The sequence below is a fragment of the Lethenteron reissneri genome, chromosome 32, assembly GCF_015708825.2.
Source record: "Lethenteron reissneri isolate LAM-NWPU_2019-01 chromosome 32, ASM1570882v1, whole genome shotgun sequence".
Taxonomy (NCBI): domain Eukaryota; kingdom Metazoa; phylum Chordata; class Hyperoartia; order Petromyzontiformes; family Petromyzontidae; genus Lethenteron; species Lethenteron reissneri.
Genome location: NC_083810.1, coordinates 12,199,293 through 12,224,526, shown reverse-complemented (window position 1 = coordinate 12,224,526; position 25,234 = coordinate 12,199,293). Strand labels below are relative to the sequence as shown.

The window sequence follows — 25,234 nt, the reverse complement described above, 5'->3', positions numbered from 1 at the left end:
GTAATGATTTACTCTCCTCGCGATTCAATTACCTGTCGTGACTGCATTATACTTTGATGTTTAAAAATCCATTATTTTTTAAGTGTGGTAGAGTGGCATTCAGTGGCTGGATCATGCGAGCCCATTACATTTACGAATTAAAAAAACACCTAATGCTTAGGCACTGTATTAAGTGGACTGGTATCGCTGTAATTCCACGCAATGTGCTCGGAACCTGGCGACTTGAGATCGGTCATGGCTAACATCAGTGGCGAGTGATATCTAAACCATTCTAGATTTGAAGCTTTCGTGACTGCAAGGTAAATGAGAGATTACAAGAGCTACCACTCCCTATATATAATGGTTGGAGATGGGAAGGGCCAAGTAAGGCACACCTTACCATATTAATAAAAAGTGTGCCTTACTTGGCCCTTCCCCTCTCCAACCATTATATATACGGAGTGGTAGCTCTTGCAATCTCTCATTTACTTGATACAGCTGTCGTGGCTGTGACGGTTCCACCTGAAGACGGAAGCTTGTGTTGCCTCCGAAACGTCGTGATTTTTATTTTTATTTTATTTTACTTTTATAAATTTTAATGTTTTACCTACGTGACTTTACCGAAAAAACCTAAGAATAAGATATCTAAACCAGTTCTGATTCCTCCGTTCACCAGTCCGCATGGAACAGCGTGAAGTATGAACAAACAACCTCCACCACTGACAGTTTGTGGAGGCCTTCATCCAACAGTAGATTAACGAAGTTCATATTCTTTGGTTCGTTCGGTAAAGGCGCGTAGATAGAAAAATAATAATAAAAATTAAGTGAATATAAATGATAAAAAATTTAATAAAAAAATATGAAAACCATTCATGTAGACTGTAGGCTGGTTCTTAATCGGAGTGAATATACTGGCAGTCTATAATCTAGACTGTAGCCTGGTTATTACGTTTGGTGAGTGTACTGGCAGTCTATAGTGTAGACTGTAGCCTGGTACATAACCTCGGGGAGCGTACTGCCAGTCTATAATGTCGATTTATTCTTGGTTCTTTCAGTAATAAAAAATGAAATAAAAAAATAAAATAAATCCACGACGTTTCGATCACAACACAAGCGATCGTCTTCAGGAGGAAAGAGGGAGATGTTCACCTAAGGCAGGGTCGGCAACCTACGGCTCCGGAGCCGCATGCGGCTCTTTACGGGCTGCTTCTTGACAATGAGTACGTATGTACTCAGATGCATTGCGGCTCTTGAAATACTGAATTTTGTACCGAATTGGAAAGAAATGGCTCTTCTTGTTATTTTGGTTGCCGACCCCTGACCTAAGGTAACCGTTTATAGAGGTTTCAAAAATGGGCGTGGCACAAGAGCAAAAACTCCTGCGGGCGCCACGAAGTGGGCGGGGCATATGTGCCCTGGGGTCAGAGAGCACCAATGTGAAACACGGAACATGCAGTGCCACAAAGCGTCTCCGTGTCAGAACGAAGTTGGCGGGGCACGTGTGCCCTGGGGTAAGACAACAAGAAAACGACACAAATCAAGTCACGACCAAAAGTGGTTGATGACACCTATCCAATGATTGCTGAGTTTATAACCATCCTCTCGGTTGAAATTGTGTCTGTGTCTGTACATATGGATGGCTTCATGAACGAATCGTTTTGATAGCCAATGGGCTTGCAAAGTACCATCGTCTTAGAGAAATCAATTTCGTGTGAGCCAGCCGCATTAAAATAATGATCAGCCACGGCAGAAGTATTGGTCCTACCGTGTTTCAAATCTGACTTATGCTAACGAAAAACGGTCCGAGACATGTCGCTTAGTTCCCCCAATGTAACTGCTGCCGCAGATACTGCTTAGTTTGTAGACGCTGGGATATTGCATGTCAGGAATCTTGTCCTTCACATATGGGATCAGATCACGAATTTATGTACTGTGTTAAATCGGACCTGGATCTTGTGTTTGTTCATGATTTTGGAAATATTTTTGGTTACCTCTGCTATGTATGGCAAGGTGATGGTTTTGATTGGATCCTCAGATGGCTCCTTCCTCACGGTTGGGGTGACGGCAGATTGTGTAGTCAGAATATCCATTCTCCTTGAGAGCTTGGTGAATGTGTTTGATTTCACTGGTTAGGTGTTCATGGTCGGAGATACATTGAGCTCTATGGTGTAGCGTTTTGATGACGGAATTCTTCTGGGATGGATGGTGGTGGGAATCAGGTTTTAGGTAGGCGTCAGTATGGGTTACTTTCCTGTAGACAGAATGGCTCATTGAGCCATCTGGTCTCTTTTTGATTAGGACATCCAAGAAAGGTAGCATGCCATCCTCTTCCACCTCCAAGGTGAATTTGATGGCTGGGTGTATAGAATTGATGTGATTGAGGAATTGGTTCAGAGACGGTCGGCCATGTAGCCAGATGTCAAACGTGGATGGTGTCCGTCTCAAATTTTTCCATGAAAATATTGACAACCGAAGATAATAGAGAACTCATTGGGGTGCCTTCAGTTTTTTGTATTGGTGAGGCAGTGTCTCACCCAGGGCTGGTACATCAGCATTCAATCCTTGTTGGACCAAATCTTGAATGATTGCAATGGTATCAGGCACAGGTACTTGGGTGAACAAAGAAACTACATCGAAACTAACGAGCTAATCACCTGGGGAGAGTGAGATACCAGGTGAGCTAAGTTAAGTACAGAAGAAGTGGTCTTACCAGCGAATGGCTGCATGGTCTCAGACATATCGGGCCAGTTTGTAGGTGGGTGAGCCAATGGTGAAGACGATGGGACGAAGGGGTGTACCCTCTTTATGGACTTTTGGTAAGCCATATAATCTGAGTGGTCTAGCAGCAGAAGGTTTTAAGGAAAACCGTTTGGTCTGTTCAATTAATGAAGCTGAATCAGTGATTATACTGTTCGTTTTTGTAACGAGGCTGTTAGTAGGATCTATTTAGATTTTTGTCTAGCTACCATCATTAAGTGCTGCATTTTATTGTATGTGGTTTTGTCCATGATGACCGTGGCATTGCCCTTGTTGGCTGAGAGGATGGCGATATCATCCCTCTTTTTAAATTGAGAAAACACAAAACGCTCCTCCTTACTGATGTTGCTGGCTGGTATCTTAGTGCTTTTGAGTGTTGCAGCGATTTCAGATCTTGTCTCGTCTGCAGCGATGTGTCCCAAACCCTTAAGAGCTACATCGACCTGGGCAACAATGTCATCCACTGGTATGTGTTTGGGGGTGACTGCGAAGTTCAACCCTTTAGCCAAAACCGACTTTGACCATCGGAAACTGGGCTATTATTCAGATTAATAACCTTGTCAACATCTAACTTTTTAATGTGTGGATCTGGTTTCTTCTTGGAAAGGAGGTTGAACTTGGAAATCAGGTTATCTTTACATTTAGCTGACATTGTAGTGGCTGATGAAGCAGTCATGTTATCTACATGTTCCCAATGAGATGTAGACATTTTTTTCGTCAATGTTAAGTGTGTGTAATGTCCACATGATTTAGTTCAGTACTGAGCAGTCTAGTTTCTTTCTGAGATCAGGGCCAAGCCAGCCCTGAACAAAATTCGGCATTGGAAGATGTGACAGCAGCAGAAATCCGTGTAAATGAGATCGATATTAGCTTAGAGTCACGGCATCTCTTCAGAAATGTGAGTGACTCCATCAGATGAGCTTTCTTGTCTCGGAGTTTGTTAAAAGATCTTATGGTTATGTGGAAACCCTCCTGGTGGAGGCAGTTAAATGTTGACTTAAAACTTTTCTGACTGCAGGAATTCATATTATTTGGTTCTTTCGGCAAAGTCACGTAGATAGAAAAATAATAAAAAATAAAGTGAATAAAAGTGTAATGAAAATTTAAAAAAACATTAATGTAGATTGAAGCCTGGTTCTTAATTGGAGTGTACTGGCAGTCTATAATGTAGACTGTAGCCTAGTCATTAAAAAATATTGACAAAGTTATATAAAAGTCCTGATGCATTGTGGTACATCAGCATATAGTTTATCCAATTGATATTGGCCTATGCCATGGAAATGTGAAATTTCCACAATTAAGTGTTGTATTCATTTAATGGGGAATCCACCGTCCTGATTAAATGTAAAAAGAAACCCACCAGGCTCTTAAGTGTTACCCATGGTCTTTATGCCACCAGAACAATTATCATGTATTCAAGTGCCACTTTGTAGCAAGTCAGCATAGACTGTTCCATGCATGAACTTGTCTTGTCATAAGGAAAGGAATTTCCACCAATCATTACTGCAAGCAGATCTCCACCTCATTAGGCAGGGATACGCTTTCACCGTTTGACCTGAATAATGCATAAGTGTTATCAAAATGTGTGGAATGTGTGGAATGTGTTGAAAGTGTCATTGCCAGTGCCACCCTCAGATATAAAAATAAATAACAATGGGCTATCATGTGTTTACACAACATCTTAATTATCACAAAAACAATGATACCTAAAAAGTTATTATTGTGAAAAGTTAGCATTGATTTTTATTTAGATTTAAAGCTTTCGTGACTGCAGGGATTCATCTTCTTGGTTCTTTCGGTAAAGTCACGTAGAAGGGAAATAATAAAATGAAAACATAATAAAATATTTTAGAACCAAGAAGATTAGCATTGATTGTCCTATTAAATGTATTAAATGTATAGTACTGAACACAATGAGCAAGAAGGCATTCTCACCTATACATTTGAAACAAAATATTACAAACACTGTATTATTCCGTCATGCTGTGCCCACTCCTTCTCAGCCAAGCCATGATAACGTGGAATTTCCACCACTGGGCTGTGCACATAGACAGCAGGAATCCACCCTTACCTCAGCACCTAAAACACAAATAATTGCACAATAAATCACAACCCCATTCATTCCGCATTACACCTTCCCGTCACCCCCCCCCCCCCCCCCCAACATTACATTATTTTCCTCCACCACTCACGTGTCAAGAGCTCAAACGCCCTACCAGCAGTAGCAGACTGCATTACACACGAGACAATGTAATAATAAACCATTATGAACTCACAATACACAAGTCAACTGTGTTACATTATTTGTTCTCATCAGCCCAATCATGGGGATTTCCACACCCATCTTAATCCAGCAGGACGCCATCCTCACCTCAGCACCTAAACAATATCAAATTATTATAGAAAATCACAACAACCAGGTCTGATAATTGTGCCTTCATCAGCAGTCATGGGAATGTGGAATTTCCACACCCATCTTATCCAGCAGGCAGCCACCCTCACTAGAGCACCTAAACAACATCAGCATTATAATCGAATGATTATACTATGTAACACAATTTTGTCCCTGGGTAGTGTTATTTATTTGTATTGCTTATGCCTATAAAGTATGGAAAATGGCTATTATTCCCCACAAACTTTGCTTTTGTGACCAGGACTTTATGTGAAGGAATGACACAAACGCACACGTTTTCTCATTGAAAATAGGTACATTTCTAAATATCAATGTCCTGGTCACAAAAGCAAAGTTTGTGGGGATTAATAGCAATTTTCTGTACTTTTGAGGACATAAGCAATTAGGAAATAACACTTACTACCCAGGAACAAAAACAATTGTTATACAGTACAGCGTTATTAATGGAGTGGATTCACTTTGCGTTTGAGTGCTGGTCACAAAAGCAAAGTTTGTGGGTAATAATAGCCATGTTCTGTACTCTTGAGGCATAAGCAATTAGGAAATAACACTTACTACCCAGGATTTTTTTTTGTCACAGTGTTATATTTCAACTCACAAGAACACCCAGGTTGAATTGTCATCAGCACTGTAATGGGAACGTGGAATTTCCACACCCAGGCAGCCACCCTCAGCAACAACATCAACTGATTACCCACCACACAAAAAATAAAACAGAGACCAACAACCCATAGAGTTTGTGTTGTATGTGTTGTGTGTTTGCTGCTCACAACCTCTCACCCAACCTCTGTCCCTCCACTCACAGCTGCCTCAAGCCCCAGTGGCAGCAGCAGCAGCACGCGGGCGCTACCCACAAGGCAGTTCGCGCAAGTTTCCCTCGCAGCCAGCAGCACCACCATCATCACCACCACCATCATCATCACCACCACCACCACACACCACAACCAAACACCATCAACACCACCACTCATGCGCTCCACCATCGCCTCCCGCCGCCTCCCCGCGACCAATGTGCCGCTGCCATGAGCGGCGGAGGGGGAGGAGGTGGCGCCGCCGCCGCGAAGCCACCGCCGCCGACACCGCAGCAGCAGCAGCAACAACAACAGCAGCAGCCGCAGCAGCCACAGCAGCTGCTGCTGCCGGCCAAGCCTTGCCGCTACTACGCCAAGGACAGGACGTGCTTCTACGGCGACGACTGCCAATTCGTGCATGACGATCCGGACGCAGTCAAGCCCGCCGAGGCAGCAGTAGCAGGAAGCAGCAGCAGCAGCAGGAGCCGTTGTCGCTGCTACCGCCGCCGCCACCGCCGCCGCGCCCATGGAAGGCGGCGGCCACTTCTTGCAGAGTAAGCGACGGAGGGAGGATAGCGGCGATTCGTCGTAATGTCCGCCCCCCTCCTCCTCTCTCTCTCTCGTTCGTTCGTCTTCCCCCTCCACCATTGCCCCCCCTCCCCCTCACCCCCCCCCTCACCACCCCGCCCCTCACTCCCCCCCCCATCACCCCCGCCCCCCTACACCACAACATGGCGCCGGGAAGACCCCCTTTAGATCTCGCAGCGCGGATAGGCGAGGGCGCCTCCACGCGATTGGTCGGACGGCCGCTCGGTAACCAATGGGAGGGGAGCGCGCCAGGGGGCACGCACGCCGCCTAGGCCAATTGGAGCGGCGGATTGCTCGCGGGGCTGCGCGTGCGGACAATGGATTTCGAAGCGGGGGGCGGGGCCGGGGGGCGCGCGTGTTTTCCGCGTGTGTGTGTCTCTTGTTATTGTGTGTGTCTGTCATTTTACAAAAAACAACGTTGTGCTGTTATTGAATATTGTTTCGGTGAAATGTTTGTTTGTGTTGCGGTTTAAATTGCACCTCATTGTGGATTGTCCCGCAGATGTTGCCCCCCCCCCCTTTCCCACACCTTAATCCGAAGTAATAGAGTCGTGTTGTTGATAATGGTGGTGGTAGTCGTGGTAGTAATGGTGAATGGTTATGGCTGTGGGTGAGGGTTATTGAATATAGCAGCAGGGCCTCTCCTGGGCCTTCTGTTGCCCAGCATGGCGCACGCATGTAATGCTATCACTTGTTTACGTTTGTTTATTAGCGCTATAAGTCGAAGCCTTCATGCACAAACGAGTAACTTGACGAACAGTTGGAGGAAATAGCTTGTATTTACGTGGAAGTGACCATTCCTGCACGTTGCAGCTACTGTTATTTGTGATTGCAATCGGCTATACTAGACTGGGATGGAAACTAAAATGCAAATATAATCACGAAAATGTGTTCCCTTGGTGGTGTACAAGCTGTTTTGTTGGCGATCCGGATCCCGTGGTGAAAATTCCACCTTCCTGTCACTCAAGACTAGTGGGCCCATATGGAAACCATTGTTTTAGGGTGCTCTTCCAAAACTGCCGTACTGTGGTAGCAGTTAAAATCTCCCAAATGTGCGTATTAAATAATAAAACAACTAGTGTTAACCTTTCCGACAAACATTTATCGGTGGTCCCGAGGCCTTGGTGAAAATACCACGTCATTGGACAGCCTAGTCTGTCTATGTGGGAATCGCTTTTATCATCAACAACCATTGCATATCCACTGCTTGATGAAACCCATTCCTCCGGGTAACACGCAGCTACAATCCGTCGGCACTTCACACAAACTGGTCTTTGTTGTCCACCTGAACGTGTTCTCTCCCTTGGCCGCATTCCGTGTTTAAATCTGGCTCCCTCATCCGGCCATCCATCCATCCATCACCTCTAGCCACCCGTGTCTCTCGCTTACGTCCATTTACTTTTATTCCAATAAGACGTTTCTGATTTGTATTTGTTACCTTCATCCGTGCGTGTTTATTTTCCTTTGTGTGTGTATCTCCAATTCCAAGAATGCATCTCGCTGTGCTTCTTTGTACACTTTTTTGCAGCTTTTGTTTCATTTCCTTTGCCAGTGTCCACGTTTCTGATCCAGTTTCGTAGCTGGAATTGTGTACACTGAGCACTTAAAAGTTGCTGCTATGGCGGTCCTGAGCCATCGGTTTAAGTTGCACGTTCATTCGGTGGGTTCCAATCTGTCCGTCTGACCACCACGATTGTTTATAAAGCAGTAAGAGTGATAGTGCGGAATTTCTTTCCATTGTTTTGGGGGACTACACTTCATGCCAACCCATTCCAGTTCACATGGCATTGTCAGCAGTGCACATATGGTACAAGCAGAAACGGAAACAACGTTGCCACCATGATCACTGATAACACACTCGTGACTAACATATGTCGGTCATGAACTTAAGTTTCGAACATTGACTTTCACGACGTATAGCTTGCACTGTATGCTGTGTTATTCAGGGTAACACGTAGGCTTTCACGGTCAATATCCATACGGTTTTTTTGAACTCCATAATAGAGGTATTTAAGACCGAAACATGAGGATTGCCCCACAACTCTGCTGTCGCTTGATGATGCTAGTTCTGATTACTGGCGAAACGTCGAACTCGAATTGTAAATGTTGAGGGTTTACCTGAGGGTGCTGAACTAGTAGAGAACTGGCATGTAATGTTTACATGACAAACCTTACTTATTGGCTGTGTCGGGTGGTGGCGGGTTTAACGACACATTTAATTTTACGAGATCTAACCCAAGTTACAATGCAGTATCGTTAGTTTGGCATGTTTTCATTTGCAAGCCATTGTTTAACGACAGCACTCGTAAAACGATTTCTGTGTGCGTGTTGCCAATGCAGTCCCATGTGTTTCGTGAACTGAGAAAGGAAGGACGTCATAAACATCTCACCCCCCCCCCCTTCTGTAAATAATTAAATTATTTTTAATGCTTTTTTTTCCCCTTTACCACCAATTACTAAGTACATAACGCTTCACAATCTCCACTTGCCACGCAAAAATCAAGAGTTGGCGTCAATATCTTGCTATTGTCACGCATCACACGACATACGCAGATTTTTTTTTGCCAACCTATTGCTGGTTGATGGCCTCCCAACCATCGTGTCACGCGTGGCACCGCTGTTGTTTCACTATACTTCACGCTGATCATCGTGGCTCAGTGAAGGCAGGTAGCATAGATGCAGCAGCATAGACGTGAAAGTATATCGATACATCTTCTTCCACTCTGCGACTCGTGTAGCCTTGGAGTGGACTTACAACCCTGCTGTTCATAGTGGCCACCCATCCTGGGTTGCTTCGGATAATAGGCGTAACCATACTATCACATCACAATGTGTTCATTAATGACTACAATACACTGACCTAAAAATGCTGGGCTAATTCATGGATGGGGTGCCTCAGTATATATATTTTCTTTGCAAACACCATTTTTATAAAGGAAATATAAAACAAAGGTGAAAAAAATATATACTGAAAATTGGAGGTAAATTCAGGAATGCACAATCCAGTTCTCCATGAGTTACTTTACAGTAGCAAGCGGGGACTGACTTGTGCGTCACGTTCCTGCGTCGCATTGAGATGCAGCTAACGACAAGTCGGCATTACTTTGTGTGATATTTCATTTTAGAGGTTGTAGAGTGAGATTTTTAAATGTTCACATTTTTTTCGGAACATTGTGTCCGGAAACCTTGCTGTATGCGGGACATTGCATATCCGTCCACTATTTTGAGGATACGTGTGAACATTTTTGCGGATATTGTCAATCATTTGCTTTTGCTTCAATCAGCTGTCGTGTATTTGTATTTGCATGTTGGTATCACCATTATTGGATATAATATTTGCAAGATGTGTGAACTTTTAGAAAATTGTGCAGCAAACATGAGATTTAATATTGATGAGATTGGAATTATTATGCTACATTTGCGTAAATACTTACATAATTTTTTACACTAAATATCACAGGGCTCTTTTTTTATATCTTGCATTTGCATATATTTTTACTTTTCTCTCGTAAATGAAAGTACGTCAAGATGTTTAAAGTGTGTGTTTACTTGTGGTATATTTATAGATTGGCATATGGTGTTGGAATGCAAATTATTTTAAATATGCATTTTTATATTTATGACCAAATCACCCAGAATTTGCATGACCTTGCCAGATCACGGAGTGAAGTCTGATAGAGCTTTGGATGGGTGAACATCACGCACAAACAGGTTGTCATGGGTGCTGCTGCAGGGCTGACATGGTGGGCAGCAAAGCACGGTGCAGCAACATCTATACATCGACTAAATGTCTATGCTCTATGACTATGATCCCTACCTTCCTCAAACTACGCTGACCATCTTGGTGCAGTATGGTGAAATAAAACCCACAACCCTGACAGGATTTACAAAGGGCTACACATGTCTGAATGGTATTTGTAAAAGTGGTAATAGTCTAAATGTTGAGAATTAGTGGCAAGCAATGGCTTTATGTGCATTTAACTGACGTGAAGGTCCTGTGTTGGCCTTGCTGTGTGTGTGTGTGTGTTTTAGTCCCATTACTGGAAGGTGGAGGAGTACCAGATGGGAATCTTCCCAATTCCTTCTTCAGCAGCAGTTTTATTGGCGTGAATGGTTTTGGCGGAGGAGGGACCGGAGACGCCAAATTCCCCGTCATGGCGGTATCTCTCTTCTCTTTCTATTGCATCTCGACAACATCGAACCTCTGCTGATAGACATTACAGTCCTTTTCAGCACTGACATTTTGTGAATGCTGTGATTTTTATTGGAACATTTTTTTTCTGGCTTTTCGATGAAAGTTTGTTTTTGCAACCCAATGTTTATTTGTTTACCTTTGTATTAATAGGCACATTTCTGAGTGCCTTTGCTCTATTATGACTGTGAAACATTCATGTTCTGGCAAGGATATGTGTGTCAATGCAAAATATTTTCGGTTAAACTGACTTAAATGCAAATGTGCACTTTATTCTTTGATAAACTTGAATCTGCAGTTTTGTCGTGCTTCTAACTGGTGGAAAAGAAAGCAGAGGTTTATTTTGGACTTGAGCATTCATCATGACAGTGGGTGTCTGTTATTGTTTGCATGAAGTATAATTGGATAAAAACCATCGACCAACTTGTATTCTTATTTCCCACCATGCTTGTACTGTAATTGTTCTATACTTGTTAAGTGAAAATAGCTTCATTATAAGTGAAAATAACTTCATTTTAAGAGGTAAAGGAAAAGCTGCAGCCCTGCAATTCTTCGCTCATGCCACCGCTGGTGGAAGGGCCTCTCGGAGAGGGAGATCTAGGGTCTTGTTTAGAGGGTATTTGGCCTTCTTTTCCACACTCGCCAGACTTCTTGGAAGCGATGGGAGTACCCACACTTCATGATTGTGAATACAAATGTACAAATTGAGGATGGCCACTGCTTGGTGCGTGCCTCCCTTGCTATGTTTTAAAATAGAGGCTCTACCAGCTCCTGTGTGCCAAGAAATTTGATTTCATTGTTTCGTCTGCAGCGAATGACAAACAGCAGTAGTTCTCCCAGCCTCACTGGAGACAGTGCCAAACTCTACTCGCCTTCAGGGCAAGGTACTGCACCAGTTTCCCCCACCACAACATCAATATTTACCAGTGCTTAATTCACACTTTAATGAATTCGTCAAATGTGGGCTGCATGTGTTACGTCTACTTGCGCTCGCGCATCAGTTAATAAATGCTATTTTGTGGTCGCAAATGATGGTGCCCTTATATATGTTAACCAGAACCTAACTTGTGTATTTATCGTCAATATTTAACGATGCAATAACATGCATTGATCAGTGCGTGTAAAAATAGCTTATTTTAGGTTTGTGTATGTTGTATGTTATTGGTTTATTTGAACACTGCGGTAACTAATTATTTAGCGTATCTCAGTGGGACAAAACCCATTGATTCTTGAATTAATGTGCGACTCAGAATTGTGACTGCATCAAATTGCGAGGGTTACACAATTGTAAGTGCCTCATGCACGCATAACAATGTATGATACATTTTACGGTGTCCTTTTTCATTTTTCTCAACAGATTCCATAAACTCTCCAAATTCATCCCTTTTTAGTGACTTCTCAAATCTCAACCTATCTGCGCAGCGGAGAAAGGTGCTTAGGACTCTTATTGACTGTGTTTTGAAGAATAAGCTTCATGTTTTGCATTGCTGTAACTGTAATACATTTTCACTTGGAGGAAAGTAATTTTCTGACTCTTTGTTTTTTTTTTCAGGAAAGCTACGTAGATAAAAAAAATTAAATAAATTTGTACCTACGTGACTTTGCCGAAAAAAACAAAGAGTGTGAATCCTTGCAGTCACGAAAACTTCAAATCTAGAATACATTTTCTGACTTTATTTCCAATTACACAATGTGTTCCATAACCTTTCTATTCCACCTCTCTCAAAAGGCATAGAGGTCTGTTGCCTGTCGTGGCATAAACACTGCATCGGGTTGACCTTTTTAGATTAGCTTGACTTTAGAGTTTTTTAAATTCTAATTATTTTCTTTGAATGTGCAAAGCACACTTTGAAATGCACAGAAAAGCACATAAGTAATTACATGGCCATGGTGTTCTTTAAAAGACTAAAACGATTCAGTCTGTTGTTTTGTTGATTGTGTAATATTACTGAAATTATTCATTTCATGCATGCACCTCTTTTTAGTTTGTATGTAATAAAAAAGTTTTGCCTTTGTAAATGTTTGCTGATATTTTCTACACTTATTCCACAGACGCCAAACCCAACAGCCTCTGAGTTTATCCCTAAGGCTGGATTGGGCGCAAGTCCAAGAATGAGCAGCGGAGTGGCCCAATCGCCCATTGCAGGACCATTCTCTCCTGCAATCACCCTGACCCATGCCATGACAAGCCCTTCATCCCTTGCTCCGGGTAGGCGCTTTGTGCTGATTTTTACTGCCTTTGTTGACAGTGCTGAGCCATTTGTCAAAATTACTCTCTCGTTCTTTCGCACAGGTGCTACTATTCTGCTTGTATGACAGATCGCATATTATATAAACCTGAACAGCAATTTAGTCTGTGCATACTTTTTATCCAATATTTACGAGCTTAAGAGACGATATATCTGGCTTTAGTTCAAATGGTTTGCCTGTAAGTGACCTCAGGACATTTTTTAATTGTGTGCTTTCTCTGTGGACACTTGTTTATTTTCTGGCTTGTCTTCCAATGACAGAGCGGAGACTAAGGGACTTGAGCACATCCCACTGTTCAGCCGATCCGGCAAAAGGTAAGCCCCTCGGGTTTTTTTTGTTGTCTTATGCCGAGCTGTAAAGCGTACCTTGTGCCTTTGTGTGTTTTGACACAGGGCTGTCTCTCTCAGCTGGATCCTCCCCGCTGCATTCGCCCAAGGTCACCCCGCACACCTCTCCGGCGGCACGGCGCCGCAGTCACACGCCCAATCAAGTCGGCTTCTCCATCGGTGGCGGAGGAGGAGGCGGTCCCCATCACCACCACGGCCACGCCAACCCGCACGCGTTGACCCACGCGCACCAGCACCACGTGCACCAGCACGCTGCCCTCCCGCAGGGCCACGCGGCCCACGCTGGCCACGCGGCCCACGCGGCCCACCCTGGCCACGCGGCCCACGCTGGCCACACGGGTCACGCGGCTGCTCAGGCGGCTGCTCACGCGGCTCATGTTCAGGGCCACGGCAGCCACGCTCCGCATGGTCACGCTGGCGCGGCCGCCCCCGTCCCGTCCACCCAGAGCTCGGCCGTGGCCGACCCCCTGGCTCAGGCAGCGCGCGTGCAGAACGAGACTGTTGGGGGCACCACCTACTTCTTCACCGAGCCGGGACTCAGTCAGCACTCTGGCATGGTATTCCAATTCACTTTTGTTGTCATTGTCAATATTGCATTTATTGTTATAGTGCATAATAATCAACCACCCGGGTGGCTCCTTGGTTTGTGTGTGCGACTTGCAGTATGAAGGTTGCGATTTTAATGAGTACTTTGTGGGAATTCAACAGTGAAACTTGTACTGTAGGAATGTGTAATTTCTAGCACTGGCTCACGGTAATGAGCAGGGGATGAGCACTACCCCCCTGCCCATTTTTAAGGAGAAACCCCTTAGACTGATATTCATTTTTCAAATGATTTAAGCAGTTTGGAAATCTTCTGGCATGATTGTAGCGTGTATGTAATGGTTGTTCACCGATAATGTTGCTGTGAATTACCCGTAGCAGAGATTACCTCGGCAATGTTTTTGTTGCTGTTTATAAGGGTATACGTGATGTGTAGCAGACAACACGAGAGTGCTACACAAATGAGACGATGCTGTGGGGAACCATTTGGCTTTTTAAACACAATTGCAGCACGCTCGATTTAGAACCTACAGGACAGTTGCTTGTAATTCAGTACACATTGCCTCTGGAGAGCTACACTGTTTACTCTTTTAAGTGGCATTCCCTGGGTGGTTTACTTTTCTGCACAGACATTAATAAAATTAATTAAATCGTTTTATGTGCCACTGTTTTCCTTTGGGGCCAAGATTTACCTTCAACGTGGAAGAGAGTAATAACAAAGATAACGTTGTTGAAATTGGCCTCAACTCGGCAGAGAGTGATAGTTTAATCTTTTAGTAACTATATTATTTGGTTAATCGCAGCCATGAATGAGATAACATACAGTTTTGGTTATAACTGGAGGAACTTGATCAAATGTCATTTTGAAAGTGGCCTGACAATTGTGAAACATGCTGGAATGTGCAATAGTGATACCACACTGTGTGTGGGGGCAGGCGGGTCTGGGTGTGCGCCGCTACTTCTCCTTGCCTTTGTTTACAAGTCTTAGTTTTTTAATGTCCTTTAAGGGGCGACAATATAAACACATAAGACACTGTTCCTGGCTAGGCCAAGTTTCGTCACGTATGTGCATTAAACCCCACGAGCGGGGCTTTCTCCCAGGAGCTCACAAGTTCATGGGCGCACCGTATTTTCTTGTCGGGATTCAATGAGACGGTGCGCTCTACATTTCTGTACTCAAATCTAAGGGACAGCTTGTTACACTGTGTTAAATATGTTTTTTTTAAGTGATGGAATTTAGCTTGCCAATGACCAAATCACCTGGAATGTACGCAATCTTATCAGATTTCGGAAGCCAAGTAGGATTGAACTGTAGACAATGCTTGGATGGGTGACCACCAAGCACAAACCAGTTGTCATAAGGCTTGCAGGGCTACGTTGGTGGCCAGTTGAAGGCAGTGCAGCAAAGTCCCTTGTTGGACTGTACTTTTGTGCTTCTGTGTCTATGCTCACTACCGTCATCCCATACCAAAGAAGCGTGGTGAAATATGTCCAAATAACCCTCACAACTTACACAAGCTGGACAAGGGAAGGCTCTCATTGAGCAATGGACTGACAAAAGGGCTGTGCATGTGACATGTACATTAAACAAAAATCGATGCTGGGAAGCCTGTATTCTTGGTGGCACAGCTGTTTGTTATAATCCATATCTCGTGTAATATAATGTGTACACAGTATATAAACATATGTGCTCTCTTTTAGTGCTGGTAAAGGTAGTTCTGATATTTACATGGCATTAATCATCATCTATAATGAATATTTATAATTCCCTTTTACCTTCATTTTGCCCACAAAACTCACTGAGTGTCAAGGCTCTTATTCAGGAGGGTCTTGCATTGGGATATATTACGAATTCTGTTCATGAGTGTTTTGACTTGTGGAAACAGACTGGATTATCTCTCACAAGCACTAGTACAGCTTGATTGAATGTTCACTCACACTTACTTAACCATATGGTTGTATTGGCGGTGCACCGGTGCAGCATAACACACCGGTCCTCATAAACTGTCTAAAATCTAAATTTTAACTGACATTCGTCTTCCGAATGCTTCGACATCACGCAAACCGATTTTAGCACACCCCACAAGATTTTTTGACGGGGGTTGCGAATCGCAGGAAATTTATAGCTAAAATGTTGCTTTTTTTTATATCGCGCACTGGTGTACCGCCAATATGTTCATTTGCGTAACAGTGAATTGTTGTTGGCAGGTTTTCCCTTCCTATCATGTGTATCCTTCTCCCTCGGCGCAAGTGGCATACATGCAGCCCAAGGCGAATGCCCCTTCTTTCTTCATGATGGACGAGCTGCGGCAGGTGTGTTTCACTCTTCTCACACGATGGCACTAACCTCAACGTCGTCATCAGCATACCACCATAGAAACTTCAGCCATTTGAAAATATTTATAAAACACACACATTGTTATCATGAGTTTGTAACAAAAAAGAATCAGTTTTGCGATTGGATGACTCTCATTCAAGCACCGGTGGTGGTTTGTACTTTTTTTCCACACGCCGTGGACGGTAACTTTGCAGTCGATGATGGTTCTTTTATAAGCAACAGTGCACTATAGAAACTAGTTCCTTTAGCAGTATGTTACGCTGTATTGCTACTAATTTGAACAGTGCCCTTTAAAAACTGTTTGAGAGTTTTTGTACTTAACTGGCCTCTTCCCTCAGGACATTTATGGACACCTAATTTCCCAATAAGTGTTGTTGATATTTAATAACCTTATGAAAACACAAGCAACATTGCCCTTCATATTCATTGCAAAAGGTGTTGGTTTGGCTTATAAAACTGCCAGCAACAGGCCTCGAGGGTAGGAACTTTAGATCCATCACAATTTAAACATGAAATCCGCTGCTTATAGTATCTTGAGAAGGCTTCTGCACGGCCAAAATTACTATGAGACACTTTTGTAATATGGTGAATGTAGGTGGCCTGTGATAACGTAGGTGTAAAACTATGCTTACTTAGTGTTCGCAAAAAAAATCATTGCTTATTAATTTGCCAAACCGTATTTGCACTCGCAGCGTAGTTCTCAAGAGAAAATTGTCCAATAGTTCAAACAGAATGTGTACATTTTTATTAAATAGGATTTTTATTTTTGGCAGGATCTAATCAACAGACATCTCTTAACCATGGCTCAGATAGACCAAGCTGAAAACCCGGGTAAGTGTTTTTTGCCACGCAAATCCTTTGAATGTACTGTAGCAAACGTAATATTTTCTTATCTTTACCCTTGCAGCTTTCATGTTATTGGTTTTCATTGCTTCATGAGTGTACATGTGTGCGCCATGAGGATGTCTGATTTTACTTGGTTCGTTGCATTGTTAGTTGGTTTGGAACACTGCACATCCTTTTTTGGCAGATGTGACCTTTTGGTCAGTGACCGATGCCTGATTTTCATGTCCGCTAATGTGGTTACATTGGGCAAGCCTTCACGCATCAAAGCATAGTTATTGTATATAATTTCAATTTAAAGTGGCCTAGTTCCTAAAAATCAGTCTTGATGTGGACGGTGATTTGTTTGCAAGAAAGTGTTACATATATAAAGCAAATGTGTAATAAAAAAAATCACTTGTGTTTTGTGTGCCCTTCTGCACTGTATGGAAGTTGAAGTCGTTTTCAGATTGACATTTAGAAAATAAAAATGAACAAAACACGATTGCTTAATCAAAGGACAATGCATGCCACTTTCGCGTCCAGTTTTATTGCGTGGTGTACTTGCATATAATTGCGGAACCCATGGATATTTTGCATTCAAGAGATGGTACAATTTCTTTTTAAATAGGTTTGAAGTCACAGATTTGATTATAATTCAAGTTTTAAAAAAATGGTGGTACTTTGTATAAACCGTCACATTTATTGCCCATAGTTGCACTTTAAAAGCTGATTTCACATCACAACATTATCAAGATTTAGTCCTAACCTTTAAGTTTCAACACATCGTTGCACATATAATATCAGTTGAGCATGCCTCATTGTGTCACAGTCTCCAGGCGAGAAGTTGCATATCAGACGATATTGCTAAACAACCATGGGCTCCCATGTTTTCCATTTTCAGACATCCCAGCAGAGGTGGACAACTACCACAGTCTGTTTCCACTGGAGCCACCACAGACGAACCCAATGCAGAAGTCTGGCACCTTTGGCTACACCACCACCTGCTACAAGGCAGTCAGCAGCAAAGATGGCATGGCTTACTGCCTGCGTCGAATTCACGGTGAGACGTTTCAAGAGTTCCGCTGAAATCCATGCTCGGAGACAATTCGTTTGGAGGCAGAGGTTTTACCAGCTTTGGTGTAAGATTATGCATTGACAATATGCGTACACTCTAAAATTCATGCTAGGATTCTAGTTTCCATCTTAATAAAACAATAGCCTCAAGCACATAAAGACTGTCGAGCTGAGATTGCATCGGTACTTAATTTTTTGGGTTTCCAGTTTTATATTTTCTTCTGACAATTAAATATTGTGCATGTTATAATTACATACAAATGGCCTGTTTATGAACGTGTTCTTTTCTAAAGTTAGTATATTTTAGTGTCTTTTTTTGTAATAGCTTTGCTTGCCAATATTTAATTTATATCCGTAGATTATATTTAATATTAAACACTTGTGCTCTTGGATGATAAAGGTAATCCTTTTCACGGATGAACACAATAAGGGCAGAGATTGATGACGTAATCTTTCTGCACGTCAGACATGAGTCACCAAAAGCTGCGGGATGAGTGCTCTGCGCAAGTGTACATGACTGACACCTCCACATTTGTATGGCACCTGTTCATAACTTCTGCCTTTGGGTTGTGTGTAGGCTACCGTCTGACAAACACCAAGTGCATGATTCTCATCGACATGTGGAAAAAGCAACAGCACTCTAACATCGTGGCCTTGCGAGAGGTTTTCACCACCAAGGCATTCGGCGAACATTGTAAGTCTTGCTGTGCTTTCCAGGAGAGAGAGACAAAACAATATTTGAAAACTTATTTGCCGAACATTGGCCCCTTTCTTTAAGATGACTCCTAATGTCTTTTGAATTGTGAAAATATGGTTTCACTTCATCGTCATTCCTTTCCTAGCATGCATAAGAAGTGTTATTTTTTTTGGTCTGCTTAATCGGATTTTGTTGTTGCATTAAATAAATAATGATTGTGGCTCAAGCTTCCTCGAATCTGTGTTGAAAAGGATTTCAGGTGGGCTCTAATTGCTGATTTTCAGCATTAATGTCTCTTGAGGAAAATGGGTAACATCTGGCATTCTGCAGTACAATATATGCCTTTACGTTTATGTAAGCGTTACTGTTTAAACAAAACACAAATGATTTTGCAGAAATAGAAACACCATGTTTATTGTTGGAAGTGTTTACGATTATTTAATGTAGCCCCTAATTACTGGCTTTCAGCATCATTATAGTCCTTGTAGAAATATAGGTACATCAGGCATTCTGCAGTAAATGCATTCGCTTTAATATAAACATTTTGGGTTTTTTACGAATACTGTGATTTTTGCAAAAACAGACATACCACACTCACCGTCGAAGTGATTATGCTGCATCGTCATTGGTGTAAAAAAAACACAATGTTTTGCAGCCCTTGTGTTTGCGCACGACTTTCACGCCGGAGCTGAAACTCTCATGAGCAAGCACTTCAGTGACCCCAACGCAGACGCCTTCTTCAACAAGAGAAAGTGGGGTGAGAGCACGGAGCACACTTCGCCGATGTGCACATCACAGAGACGCTTGTGCTAATTTCTCACAAACCATGAAGTCTGCATCAGAGCAGTAGAAAAATGTCAGCCATATCTAGTGGATGCAGGGATCCGATTTCTGCTTTAGGTTAGAGTGGGCCAAGATGCCGTTCGATTCCATTCTTACGTTTGGAAATATGCTTAGGAGCTTATTGCCTATGTCAAGATCTCCTGGCCACGAGGGGGCTTCACGAGAGAGTTTGTGTAGTTTTGCTCCATTGAAGGCGCACGGACTATGGTGGTTTCCTATATGGTCCATGGCTTGTGTTGTGTGGGCACAGTTGCACTGGCTTGTCTTTAATGAAGGAGATGTAGACATTGGCCTATTCGTGTTCTGATGCGGTTGATGGTACACTCGGTGTCTTTGAGGAATGCCAAAACCAGGAGGTGCGATTCTAGATTTGAAGCTTTCGTGACTGCAAGGATTCATATTCTTAGGTTTTTCGGTAAAGTCACGTAGGTAAAACATTAAAGTTAATAAAAGTAAAATAAATAAAATAAAAATAAAATACAAAAAATTTATTTTACTTTTATTAATTTTAATGTTTTATCTACGTGACTTTACCGAAAAACCTAAGAATAGGAGGTGCGATGTCTGGGTTTGAGATCCGCGTTGTTCCACTCTGTTCGCCAGCATTCTTTCGGATCTGGGTGACATTCTGTGATGGTGACAGCAGCACGATCCCAGAAGGGGGATCGGGACTTGAGTTGGTGGCAAGGTACATTGTTGTGGTCTTGGTTAATCAGTCAGCTGGCTTTGGAAAGAAAACGTGTAACCTTCCTTGTACATTTACATGTCTGCAGATAATTAATTGGTAGTAGAATATTCGTTACAACCGGGAGCCAGTGGATTAGTTTTGGTTTCAGTGTTCCGGTTTTGATGCACATTGCATTATTTAATTGTGCATCTGGCAGTTTTATGTACAAGCTCCTGGACTAGGTTGGAGCTCAATACTCAGTGGCAATACTCAATTCCACTGAGTAAATCGGTGCCATGGCGGCAGTTCTCAGCACATAAGCTCCAGGTCGTTCCTGCAAGTTTCTTTAGTTTTGCAAGTTTTGCCTGGAGCAACAAGGGCTATGTCATTTGCATATATGGACTTGTGAGGTTATGACTTGGGAGGTCACTTACATATGTTACATAGTGATGGTGCTAGGATAGAGCCTTGAGGAAAGCCACTGTTTATCATTCTCTTGCAGTTTTGTTGCAGAGCATCTCATCGATTGGGTGTACATTAGAACGGCGTCCGATGATTTAGGCTAACTTCAGCAGAAGGCCATGATGGCAAACTGTGTCATAGGCAGCAGAGAGGTCAGTTTTCTGTTGATTCTGGAAACCAGTTTCAATGAGGGTGGTGAAAGCAACGATCTGTTCACTGCAGCTATGGCCTGTTGGGAATGCGGCTTGTATGGGAGGCAGTTTGGGATCGATAATGGGGGAAAGTGTGGCAAGCATGGCACGTTCCATCAGCCTGGCGGAGGTGGAGGACAAGCGCCATCATGGCCTGTAGCTGGAGGGCAAGTTGCTGTTTTCCAGGTTACAGTATGGCAATGACTTGGGCTTGCTTCCATTCTTTCAGGATTTTGCCTGTCCTGTGTATGACGGTGAACGATGTCGTTAACGTCTCCGTTTTGATAACGTATGGCCGAGGTTTTTGTTAGGATGGTCTTGGCCGCACTCTGGGTCGTGTGACTTGAGGGAGGAAGGGCTGTGGGTGGAAAATATTGATCTAATTAACACATCCGTATTGATATTTTTAGAGAATTTAGAAGCCACTGATTTTCTATATTTTTGAGTCCTAATGTAATGTAGGGCTCTGAAATGTCACGTATTTGAAGTCTAACTTCCATGTGACTTGTCTTTGTGACTTACTGCAAACATCTTGCGCATGTTATACACATGATTCGATGCGATACATGCATCGAAATCACGTGTGTAAGAATCAATCTTTTCCAATATATGTGCATTGTAATGCGTTCATGTGATCCCCTGGAACCACGGTGGCTGCTATATTCACCGCATGGTAAAACAAAAAAATCGATTGTGTGTTGAATCACGACAATTAATCAAAATGTAAAGGTGGTGAATCATACCCCTAACATACAATGTGTGTCTTTTACAACCTTTGTTATTAACTTTAATCATATGCAATTTTTAAGCATTAGATGTGTTCTTCATTTGTGTACCATGAAATAGCATATTTCTTTTGGCCCATGTTAAATATCAAAATGACAAATATTTATTCAGAGGCATCGTGCAAACTGCTTTTGTGGTTATGTAACTATTAGTAATGTTGCCATTTGACAAAGTGGTTTATACTTGATGAGGAGGATGACACAATGCATATGCTGCTGAACGCTCAAATACCATAAGTTAGGAAGCGGTTAATTGTCTTCCTGTGCGCTGTGGAAACAGCTTGCAGAAAGTTAGTCAACAGAAAACCTCAATCCTACATCACTTCCATATATGTGTCTTTGCATGAGTGGTTGGGCAACTGTTCCTATGAATATCTTCCCAACTGCATTTTTAAAATGTCCACATTGTTGGTTTAAAAAAAAAATGCATTTACACAATATTGTTTCAAGAAATATTGATTCGAAGCTTTCGTGACTGCAGGAACCCATACTCTTTGGTTCTTTCGGTAAAGTCACGTAGGTAGAAAAATAATTAAATGTGTTATTATGTTTCAAGAAAGCTTTATGGTTGATGTTGCCTGAACCACACATTTCTGGTTTCTTTTTGTTCAATTTAACTTTAGGGGATGTGTTGAAGCATGTGTTTTTTACAGTCTAGCGTTTAACAACAAAAAACCTTCCCTGCTTTGTTCCACCTTGGTTCAAGCGTAGAAATAGTCAGAACTGAAAAAAATTGTTGTGGTTTTTATTTCCCTAAAATTGAACTCAATTCTCCATTCTTGTAATGTCCCCGAGCAGCATTTTCTTACAATGTGTATTGAAAAATCAAAATGGTTTTATCGTTACAAATTTAATAAGATTCCCAACTTTTTGGTTTTGTGCAAAAGGTTTCTTCAGTGGGCTTTTTCTGTACTTACTATTTAGTATCCGGTCATTTCTACATTGTAAATCCCATTGCGACAACAGAATATAAATCAAAAGTCTAAGTGTATTACTTTATAGGAATTACTAGTGGTAGGACTGTAATAGAATAACAGTTCCCCAGCACCGCCCCATACCCAGATGCCCCCCCTTCTGCGTGCCCCCCCCCCCCCCCCACATGGTGTGGGGGCAGTACTGGGGTTGGGCATGCGACTTGCAGCAAATCAAAAGCGTTCTACAGGTCGAGTGCTCACCGAGTCGTGCAATTCTCTTATATGCATATATAAGAGCAATTTTGGTTAAGCTACCCTTAATACAATGCAATTTCGTGATGCTGTATTGACAGTGGTGCATAAGTATGGAAAGAACCCGCCAAAACATTCATCAATAGCATTGCCTTAAAAGAAAACTAAATCTGGAAAGACAATTTTTTGGGCACATACTTCTCTTAAATGTGTTATTAAGAAGGCCCATTGCCAAAAGCATGGCTTTTATTTTCTTTTAAGGCACTTTTATTGACGAATTTAAATACTGTTATACACATTCTCAGTAAGCATTTTACAATGGCAATTTTCTCAAATTAGCGTTTGCACTGTCCTGCTTTCAGAAATATTTGAGTTTCAGAAGGCCTCATTCTAAACATCTTTGTTACTGATGTCTATGAAACTAGTATGCTGTGTTCTGACCATATCCACCTTGTACACAATCTTTAAAAATACATATCCAGCTATCTGCAGATATTAGTGGACTTGGCAGTCTGCGAGATTGTCGCCATAAAAGAGCCTGTCATTGTTCACAAGAACAGGTCACTGTGTTCTGTGGCTTCATATCACATGTGGCATGAGACTATTGTCGAAGTTAACAGTGGCCTTTTAAAAACTCGAAAGAAGGCATAGAGATTGACTTACCTTTAGTTGGAAATAGCCTTTTACACTTGAGTTTACAACTTTTAATAATGTGGACTATACAAATAGTATTAAATTGATTCATAATCAGTCTTCTGTTCACATGTATTGAGTATCAAACAATCCATTTTACTAACCGTCATTATTAAGACACCGCATTGTTAAGTTGCAATTCCATCGATGTCCATCTCTGCCCTCAATGTCAACTCGATGTATGACATACTCGAAAAGCAATGCCTCCCGTGTTTTATTTTTTATCCTTGTTATGTTCTTTTCGAATATCACACTCGTACATGTTGAGACACTTAAGACATTGAAAGGCCATTTTGCCTATGCCTGCAGGTCAGGTGAACGGACCCCTCCCTCGGCAGCATGCCGGCTTACTGCCCGAGTCTCTCATCTGGGCATACGTGGTGCAGCTGAGCTCGGCCCTGCGCACCGTGCATTCGGCTGGCCTGGCCTGCCGCGTCATGCACCCCAGCAAGATCCTAGTTGGAGGGAAAACACGGTAGGGACTTTTGCAACACTCTTGTCAAAGAATGCGATGCCGTTTATTAGCTGTATTGATAAACCTGTCGCCCAACAGCTTCTAACCGCTGTCCAGCAGTCTTATCCCAGAATACATGGTGAGATCTTTGCCAAGCTCTTGCCAAAACAGGGTGACATTTGCTTCGGACGAACAGCTAAAATTAAATCCGGGACCGTTCGGAAGTCACATCTGAGCAATAAGTCATTTTGGGTGACCCTTAACATGTATACATGTACATAATAGCTTTGTTAACCGTGGGATATGAAATAAAATAATCACTTTGATTGGTTTTTGTTTGACTGTCTTGGACTGATTGGCTCGGTTTAGTCATTTGCTTAATTTAATGTATTAGAGGCACATTGAGCACAGGTTTCATTACTCGGTTGTGGCAATGATTGCACTGCAACATAACATTAGAGGTTATTCGCTTGTGAATACATGTGTAGTACAGCTGACATATGCGCAAACACGACTCCACACTTTTTAAACACGGCGTATTTTTTCCTGTGCTCGAGTTATTTAATATCAACATTTACATGTTTCTTGCTTGTACACAGTTTTGCATGTTTATTCCAAAAGTAATTAATTTCTGACTTGGACCTGTTCTTAGAAATAAATGTACTCTCAATGGACTCTTCCCTTTTTATAAATAAACTTTGAAAAATTAATTTTCTGAGCACGTTGGCCACTTCTCGGGTTGAATCAGGGGGCATCGCCACACACTTCATTACCAACGTTGATCATCGGCCGTGCTAATTACCCTGCATCGTCTCTGCATTCCCGATGGCATATTAAACGGCTACGCTTGTACTCTCGTCGCATTAACAGGTTACGTGTGAACTGCGTGGGGATTTTCGACGTGCTCACTTTCGACGGCACCCAAGCTTCTCCGCTGGCACTAATCCCACAGTACCAGGTCAGTGCACGGTGTGTGCGCGAGACGTGCCTGTGTGGCGACAGCAGCTTCACGCTGGAGCTCTCTTTACCACTGGGGAGCTCCAGTGATGGGCACTAAGCCATCGTGGAAAATGAGGCATTTCCAGGATACAAATTCCAGAGTTGCGCGATTCGGAAAGGGTGCCGTGGTCGTGTGGTGACACCCAGAGTTTCGGACTGCCACGCTGCGTCTTGTCGTTT

The 25,234-nt window shown here is 42.5% G+C and overlaps 1 protein-coding gene across 1 annotated transcript in view; it reads left to right on the top strand.

Annotated features, from left to right (window-relative positions):
• The first annotated feature begins 1,422 nt into the window (after positions 1-1,422).
• PAN3 (poly(A) specific ribonuclease subunit PAN3) overlaps positions 1,423-25,234 on the top strand; it is a 36,173-nt gene continuing 12,361 nt past the window's right edge. Inside the window, 16 exon segments of the mRNA XM_061564014.1 lie at positions 1,423-1,490; positions 5,955-6,423; positions 6,425-6,494; positions 10,561-10,688; positions 11,532-11,604; positions 12,078-12,151; positions 12,773-12,929; positions 13,231-13,284; positions 13,378-13,874; positions 16,069-16,173; positions 16,972-17,029; positions 17,925-18,083; positions 18,675-18,791; positions 19,450-19,551; positions 23,911-24,076; positions 24,926-25,013. Of these exon segments, the coding sequence (XP_061419998.1) occupies positions 6,172-6,423; positions 6,425-6,494; positions 10,561-10,688; positions 11,532-11,604; positions 12,078-12,151; positions 12,773-12,929; positions 13,231-13,284; positions 13,378-13,874; positions 16,069-16,173; positions 16,972-17,029; positions 17,925-18,083; positions 18,675-18,791; positions 19,450-19,551; positions 23,911-24,076; positions 24,926-25,013 (2,100 nt within the window). The 5' untranslated portion in view covers positions 1,423-1,490; positions 5,955-6,171.